Here is a 9,371-nt window from a genome sequence, read left to right on the forward strand (position 1 = left end):
TTACAACTAGAATTGGGCACCATTAACAAAGTGCATGTCACTGATTTATGACTTCTTATAGAAATGTTCGTAATTTATCTCGTAACATAAATTGTGTTATCAACGGTTTTCGATCTCGAAATTATGGGATGAAAATAAATTATTTTCGTTCTAGTGCGCAGCAATATGTAAATATTAAAATAAGTCTAATACGTGGTTCAAATATATAAAAAACGTTTCGTATAATTTAAGCCAGTTTTATGGAAAACACTGCAGTCTTTGAAAGCCCAAATAGTTCATTTTTTTGTCAACTGAAGCAGCACTGAGGTCAATATCAATAATTAATTGGTTGTAGAAAATTTAAGCAGTAATATAGAAATTTCGTTAAATGTTAGCACTGCAAGGTTTATGATATGGGGGTGGGGATGAGACACTTGTATTAGCCTAAGAAGTAGACCCCACTAGGCATTTCTGTATCAGTAACAAAATATGAACAGTAAATATCCAAAACAACATGCAGTAAGTAGCCAAAGAGAAATGTAAAATAGGATGGCAGCAAAAGGTTCTCTGTGCCTTTCAGTGGCACATGCAGACATTTGCTTAAACAGGTAAGATAGCGGTTTTGTACTTTAAGAGTATCACTTGCAGATACTGCACTAGAACTCCTTTTTTTTTTTTTATAGAGATTGTAAATTTATCTACTACATTACATGCAATGTTGAACAGCCCGTTAAAAACCAAATGAGATCATTATTTTCAGTACATTTTCACAACTGCACATGCACAGCACGAGCTCCTTAGTCTGAGTATGTTGACCTTGTAAATCAGTGGTTCCTAATCGGTGTTCCCCGGAATACTTGTGTTCCGCGAACTGGTTACAGGTGTTCCGCCGGTGAAAGATATCACATGACACAGTTCCGATTGTAATTGACTACTCTGAATAAAATGTCGAGCGAATTATTCCCGTTATAACAGAACAATTAACAATATTGGAAGAAAAGATTAAGTTACTTTCCTCCCTTAAATACACACAATTATGACTGGATACGAAATCCATTTGGCACGGTTAATACGTCGAGTTGTGTTGTTACAAGAAGAACAATTAATTACCTTGTCAACGGATCGTACTCTAAAATTAAATTCTCCGAAATAACTCTTGAGGAATTTTGAATTTTTTCTCCAAGCCGAATACCCAGCTCTCTCAATATTAACCAATATAAAAACTAAAAAGCATGAAAGACTTACTAATGTATACAAAGATGAGGGTAGCTATATCACATATTAGACCTGATATTGTTGAAATCCGCAAAAGCCAACAAGCTCTCAAGTATAGTATTAAAATAAGTTCCGTTTTTATAAAAGGCAAGTCCATGCATATATTTATTGTTAGTTTTATGACTCTAATGCCTTTGGTGTTCCCCAAAGTTTTCTTATAAACTAAAGTGTTCCATGACTTTGTAAAGGTTAAGAATCACTGTTGTAAATCATCCAGTTTGTAATCAAATGCTATGTTGAGAAGTCAGTTATCGATGATTAAATTAATGGACTCATTCAAGGAAACATTTTCAAATGTCCTTATACAGTACCACTTGAGGAATAGTTTAATTGATGTTGTGTTGGACAAGCATTTAGTGCAGAAACTCCTGAAGTGGTCTAGTCTAACTGACAGTATGCTGGCATGTTATGATACAGTGTCTTAAGTATGGTAAATAAACCCCACTACCAAGAAAGTAAAAATATAGAATTTCATGAGAACCAATTCACTGTTATAGTGGTCTGGAACCTAACACATACGAGTCGGGTTTGCTGTAATACCTAAAATAGAGGTTAGTGCATTTTCTGGACTTGTAGGATTATGTCTGTTCCAAAGATGCAACTAGAACAAAATGTTTAACGGAAATTGTGCCATTATAATATTGCTAATTTATCATACAATGCCATGTTTGCCATATGGTCAGACTCAAAAGAATCTACTTATCCTTTCCGAGCTCTCCAGCAAGAATTGAACACCATCCAGTGCGTCTTACTACAGAACAGCTTTACCTCAACCAAGTTTAAATGCATCTTGGATCCCTCCATATGGGACAGCTGTTCGTGGTGGAGATCCCAGTGATGGTACTGGCCCTTTTCATTGCCCTCTTTTTCTTTGCTTTACTCTCCTGAGTCTTTTTCACTATCCTTTTTTGCAGACCACCATCACTGGGATCCAACTCCTGCTGCCATGCGTGCGACCCATGGACATTCAGAAAAGGGGATCCTGGTAGTCTTGCACTACTTTGGCAAAACAGGTGGTCCTGGATGGCCCAGCCAGGATCAATCGGCTAGTGGGCTTGCATGCAAGGGTCAACAGTATTGCAGTAAGTCTCTCACCCAATGGTCTGGGGTCAGGCTTACTGGAATTGGTAGCCCTGGCATTCCAATCCTGAGTGCAGTCATTGCTTGCTGGTCAGTGGGCATCCATGTGCGGCTTCGTGGGGAGCTCTGGTACCAAAGCAAAAACCCCTTGATCATGAATCCTTCATCCTGGAAAGTTTCAGGGCCCCTAACAAAGTCCCAACCAAGTACTGATATGGAAGATACAGCATATGGAAAGAGAAGTAATAAACAATAGATATATGATACTGGTATAAATGTACCAACATATTTAATCATTCATGCAACAGGTGAAAAACCAATAGGGAAAATGTCACCCTTCTTTATTCAGTAGGGTTTAGAAGGACCGGGAGGACCTCCCAAAACTGTTAAGAAATTGCGTTCTAGCGATATTCTTGTAGAAACATTGTGTCAGCAACATTCTGAGAAACTGCTGAGAGAAACGACAATGGGTGGAATACAAATCACAGTAACACAGACTCGTAAAATATTCAAATCCTGTAGAGTGATTATATCAGAATGGGATTTCCTTGATGTTACTGATGAGGAGATATGTTCAGAACTTCAAGATCAAGGAGAGATGGGTGTGAGGCACATCCTGATATGTAGGGATGGTTGCCTTGTTTCAACCAATGATATCATCATCATTACTTTGGATACATCTGAACTCTAATATCTGTAAAAGGAAGCTATATCAACTGTCCTGTTAGACTGTACATCTTAAATCCACTCATTCTTTAAATGTCAGAAATTTGGGCTTGTTCAAACTGTTTGGTGTGGCTTTACCATCTGTGCTGATGTGATAGCAAAGAGCATGATAAATCTTGCTGTGCTATAAAAATTAGATATGTCAGATGTCAAGGAGATCATCCAACTTACTCTTGTGCATATCAGAAGTGCAAAGATGAAAAAGAAATACAATAAATGAAAACAGAGCAAAATATAACATCAGGATGCAACAAGAAAGCTAGCCTAGCTACCATCACACCTGCTCTGAAATCATCTTATGCTGAGAGCGTAACAATTAAGAAAGTGCCAATATCAATTCAAACTTGTATATCTGTTCCACCATACCTAAACCTTATGATTTCGAGTTCCTCTTTTTTGAGCGCATCAATCACGTGATTATGGCCTTACTCCAGAGAAGACTTCAAAAATTATCCCTCTGGTCAAAAAATTATGGCAAAGATATCATTCAAAGAGAAACCACCACACACTCCCACAGAAAAAATGGATACTTCAGTATCCACTGGGAGTAAACTAAACTTACCAGCTGACCCTAACACATCAGATGTATTGCATTGAGTACTCTGCCAGAGGAAGAGATGGACACTGGAATCCATACTTCCTCAAAACAAATGATAAATATAAATCTCACAAAAGTAAGCCCTCAACCTCCGGAAATAAATCTGAAAAGGTAAGCATTCATCCTCCCAAAACCCAGACAAGTCTATAAAGCCAAAACAATAAAAGTTCTACAATGGAACTGTTGTGGGTTTCGCCAGAATATTGATAAAGATTTTGTTACAGAAACACGAACCTTTGTCTACAAGAAAGGTGCCAATAAGGAGCCTACCTTTAGGAATTTCACTGTTGTACATAAGGACAGAGCTGGAGGTGGTTTTGCTCATGTAGGAGTAGCTATCCTAGTGAGCCATCATGTCAACTTAATACTGCTCTAGAAGCAGTAGCAATTCGCCTATCCGTGGGATTCTTATTACAGTATGTTGAATTTATTTAACGCCAAGTGCTGAGTTAAATGAAATTGATCTCGATGAGCTTATATTGCAACTGCTTGAACCCATATTTTTGATGGATGTCTTTAATGGTCACAATACCCTGTGGAGTAGCACCAATACTAATAGACGAGATCGAATCATTGAAAGAGTCCTTGATAATAATAACCTCTCCCTTTTAAATAATAAACTCAATACTTTCTTCCATATGCCTACCCATTCATATTCTGCAATTGATCTTCCAATCTGCTCCCCTTCGATTCTTCCACTGCTCACGTCGGACGTTGAAGAGAACATATGGATATGGAAGCGATCGCTTTCCTGTTCTTTGCACAATGTCTTCCCAGAAACCATGTTCACCCACACAGATACCTATATGAAAAATGGACCAGGCTCACTGGAATATTTTCAGAGGTATCCGAAAATTTAATGCTGATAATCAGTCAAACACCTATCAATGAAGCGGTAAAGTATATATATATATAACAGATAACAAGTGCATTGCCCAGGAAGCAATAACCTCCATCCCAAAAACATCATGTCGATTATATTTCGTAGGTACCCCACATCAAACTTTATAGCTTTTAACACGTTCATTGCGAATCACGCGATGCGAGTTCTCACCAAACGGCCGATCACGCGTTATCGCCGCTAACTAAATAACAAAAATTTGGCCACCACACGAAATTCCAATTTTCAGCTTGGCAATGAACGATATCGCGCGATCACGCGATGCGAGTTCTCACCAAACGGCCGATCACGCGTTATCGCGTGGACGTTGCTAACTAAATAAAAAAAAAATTTGGCCACCACACGAAATTCCAATTTTCAGCTTGGCAATGGTTAAGCATGCTCTAGCCAACACGTTATGTGAAACGTCTGAGCGAGTCAAAATTAATCATGGATCCAATTCAGCTAACGCCTTTTTATCCCGTATAGGGAGTAGGCGAGGCCATTTAGCCCTATCTAACTTTTGGAGTGGGCAGTTCTGCCATCTCTTGATCCTTAACCCTAACACAATATATTTGTGTGGGTTCTAGTCGATTTTCTTGAGTTTACAGGACAAAAAAACCTGCGTTTCCAGGTGAAAAAACCCACTTGCCCATGCCAGAGATTGACTAACTCGGGAACCGGTCGAAAAAAGGCTTAGAAAAATTTCCTCTAGTCGCCGACTATAGATTCGAAAGCGAGTCTTCCTTCGTGGGGTCAAGCGCTGTGATGTGCAAACTCCACATCCACTGCGCTACAGAGGCTCGATGGATCCAATTTACTACATCAATTAAACAAATGACCAGTTATGGGATAAAATCTTGAGCATGAAATGCAGGTATATATATATAGAACACATTGTCCAACGCTTCCATTACACTGCAATGGAAGCGTTGTTGCATGCCAGGATCTCAGCAACTTCGTATCCTCCTGAATTTTTAATACTGAAAGAGCAGCAAGAGAAACAAAGGCTAAATTTTTCTACCAACGTTTTTGATCCATGCAATCAGCCATTTGTTAAGGAGGAACTAAAAGCTCTCCTACTATCTCACCCTAGTGCAGTAGGTCCTGATGACATCCATTACGAAATGATAAATCATCTGCCATAAATCTCGTCTTATTATATACATTAGAATACTTGCAGAGGAAGAGTTTCCAAATTCTTGGCATAAATCAATTGTCATTGTTGTCCCAAAAGCAGGAACAGATCCAACATCCAACAGAAGCAAATAATTATTGACCCATTGCTCTGAGCAGCTATCTTTGTAAGATACTATACTAGATACTAGAGAAATAGGTTAATGCCAACTTCTCTGGTGCTTAGATTTAGAAAGCAATAATCTCCTCTACAATACACAATGGGAGGTTCCATAGACATCGTTCAACTTTAGAGTATTTGTTTTATTTAGAAACTTGTATAAAAGATGGATTTCTGAAGGAAGAACATCTTTGACATGGAAAAACTTTATGACACAGCCTGGAGATATGGCATATTAAATTAAAACCTGTATAACTTGGGCCTCAAAGGACACGTTCCTTATTTATTAAAAATTTTCTGATCAATTAAAAATCACATTTCACATTGAGCATGCTAAGGAAACCGTGATGCTGATATACAATACAACGAAGCTTCAAAGTCCACCGAAATCTTAAATAAAGCAATCGCCAGCTATTGGAAATTGTATGACAAGATAAAAAAGTTGTACTATTCAAAACATCTTAATTTTTTTTTTATATTTTGTAAAATTGTAGCTCAAATGTTTAAAAATATTTAAATATATCAGAGCTTTACACACCTTTACAATGAGTTGCCCTGGTGTTGTACCATCTTTAGACTTGAACTATGTTTCAGGTTTCAGGTGCAAACTTAATTGTTTGCATACTTGGGATTAGGAGTTAAATAATCAAGCTTATATAAAATTACGTGGTAACCCTAATACACAGTATCCCCAAGTTAAAAAATTAATTACATATATAAATATAAATAAAATATAAATAAAAATGTAAGCAATTGATTTTTAATTTTGATTTCATCCTCTGGTTTTATATGTATATACACACATACACACACTGAGTCATCAGAATTTAAGAACTGGCCTGGGGGAGGGCGAGTCAATACTCAGGGGCTACCATCTTCAAAATTCGATGGTTTAATCATGTTAAGCAAGGTCTATATGAATTTATTATATATATATATTATATATATAATAAATTTATCATATATATATTATATAATAAATTTATCATATATATAATAAATTTATTATATATATAATAAATTTATTATATATATAATAAATTTATTATATAATATATATATGATAAATTTATATATATATACACATACATAATATGATAAATTTATATATACACACATATATATAAAAAATATATATATACACATTATTTCTGTACTACTCTTAATAACCTTGCATATAAAATATATATACACATATACACACATTTTATTATTTCTGTACTACTCTTAATAACCTTGTGCCCTCTGCAGCAATTTTTTATTTATTTATAGATATTGCTTTGTGGAACTTAATTTTTGTCCAAACTTAGACAGTCCCTATCCCATACATATAAATATATAAATACAAATTTATTGCAGGCATCTGAGTTTTTTTTTTTGAAAAGTTTTACCATTCCCATCATTGTTGGTATTTACACTTACTTCAGGCTATAATACATTTCTGAAAGCTTTCGTAGTTCAAGTTACTGGTTTTAGTGATAAAGTAAATTAGTTTATGTATAACCAATAACCAAGAGGGCCATAGCCATACTGGTTAGAGCATTAAATTAGTTTGTCAATGGAGTCCCATGACCATAACTCTATGGACAGGAGGGGCTCATCTTATGCTGTTTGATTTGATGTACATGTTATTAAGCTCCTAATTCAATCAACTATTGGTGTATTGGTTCCTTAATGATGTGCAAGTTCCAATCTTATGTTAAAAGTAATTGTAAACATTTTGTAAACATTGTTTAGTGCCATGAGGTAGTCTAATTTTTCTGAATGCTGAGGTTTGATTTCATTTGGGAGTTTATTGTAGCTGCTTGTCACTAGGTATTTGAAGGATTTATGAAAAATTGTTTGCCATGGGTACTACCAACATGTTCAGGCCACAGCATAATACAGTGTTCATTACATACCAATATACTTTTCAGTGTTCAGTTTTACATAATAATTTGTAACACTTGTTCTTAGTGCAAAATAATGTTATTACAGCAAGTGAAATAAATTCATAAGGATAGATTCATATAAACATATACAGTAAGTTTTATTTTACAAACATTTCAGAATTACAGTTCTGTTGTTGGTTTTGCTTTAAATTTCACTTTTGTCCTTTCATATGATAAATACTTAAAATGATTACCATGGAGTCTGAAAAGCCTCCCTTTTAATTCAAATGCAAATATGCTATTGGATTTTGGAACAGTTTTTATTATATTATCAGGAGTAACAAGCCTGAAAACATTTCTAGTTTCTTGAACAACAATACCTCTAACACCTACATAAGATGGACATTTACTGGCCTCCACTACTAAGAAACATCCATGATAATCTGCTCTCAGTAATTTTTGATAAGCTATATTCATATCTGATGCAAAATGATTTTTCAATACATCATCCATATACTGCTTCCACATTTCATGTATAGTTTTATAAAGAGAAAAGTCCAGCACTTTTGTATGAAGTGTACAAAGGCGTCTCAATTGAGATGAATTGAGTAAGCGCTTCCTCTTTGGAAGTCTCTTTCTCTGAGGGTTAAGATTCTCAAATTGAAATGTACATTTGAGAAATTCTGGTGTGAAATATTTTTTTGGTACTCTGCTTCCAAGAAATTCCTCCACAAAACTTTTTTGAACATGAGTTGAACTGCTGGCCATCAGAACACCTATAAAAAATAAAAACTGAAATTACCTAAAGAATAAAATTATACCATTAATATTAAGACTGTAGATATTTTACATTAGATATTTAAGCAAAAACATTGATTTAATAAATCTACATGTTATGAGAAATCAGTATTAATACTAGAAAAATTATTTTTACTAAAACAGATCCAAATGCTCTTGTCCAGAGCAGTAAACACTTTGCACCATGGATGAACAAACTTGTTAAGGCTGAGGGCCACATAGTTCCACTGTTACTTATGGGAGGGCTGTCAAAAAAAACTTGGAAGTTATCTACCATAACTTGTTTATTTTATTTATACCTATCATAATTGTTACAAAAAAGGTAATAAAAAGTGAATTTAATTTGATGCATTACATTGCATTGATTTGACAATTGTTTTGATATTTGGTTTGAAACTGCAAAATTGATTCATGACTGAACGTTTATTCAAATATATGTTGAACCAAAGAGGCTTGCACATCTAGCAACCATTTATAATTGTTTTTATTGACACAATGATAGAAGTTTAATAAATTGCCTTCGTTAATTTTATTTTGTAGGCTGTCATCGTTTTGAATGTCGATAGCAATGGTTTCACTTTTTTAAAATCAGAAAACTGATCCTTGAAGGCTGATATGAAGTTATCAATCTTTTCAACACAGTTTAAGTTGACAATGAACTTTTCAGAAACTTATAATTAGGAAAATGGATGTAATTCCCTGACTTCAGTTTGGATTTAAAATAGATTTAACTTGCACTGAAAAGAAAATGTGGCCAAAAAGTTGAGTAACCAATTGATCTTTGTCCTGAAGTTGCATATTTAATGTATTTAAATGATTAGTAATGTCAACCAGAAAGGCTAAGTCACATAACCAATCCAGATTTGT

The 9,371-nt window shown here is 35.0% G+C and overlaps 1 protein-coding gene across 1 annotated transcript; it reads right to left on the reverse strand.

Annotated features, from left to right (window-relative positions):
• Nucleotides 1-7,886: 7,886 nt before the first annotated feature.
• On the reverse strand, nt 7,887-8,474 carry Pop4 (ribonuclease P/MRP subunit POP4). Its single transcript, XM_090408099.1, has one exon. The coding sequence runs from the start codon at nt 8,472-8,474 to the stop codon at nt 7,887-7,889; it is 588 nt and encodes a 195-aa protein (XP_090264225.1).
• Between the last annotated feature and the right edge of the window lie 897 nt (nt 8,475-9,371).

Source organism: Typopeltis vanoorti, chromosome 18 (genome assembly GCF_054136105.1).
Source record: "Typopeltis vanoorti isolate ZY-2024b chromosome 18, IOZ_Tvanoo_1.0, whole genome shotgun sequence".
Taxonomy (NCBI): domain Eukaryota; kingdom Metazoa; phylum Arthropoda; class Arachnida; order Uropygi; family Thelyphonidae; genus Typopeltis; species Typopeltis vanoorti.

Coding starts and splice junctions, on each gene's coding strand:
- Pop4 (XM_090408099.1), bottom strand. CDS start 8,474: ATGGCCAGCAGTTCAACTCATGTTCAAAAAAGTTTTGTGGAGGAATTT.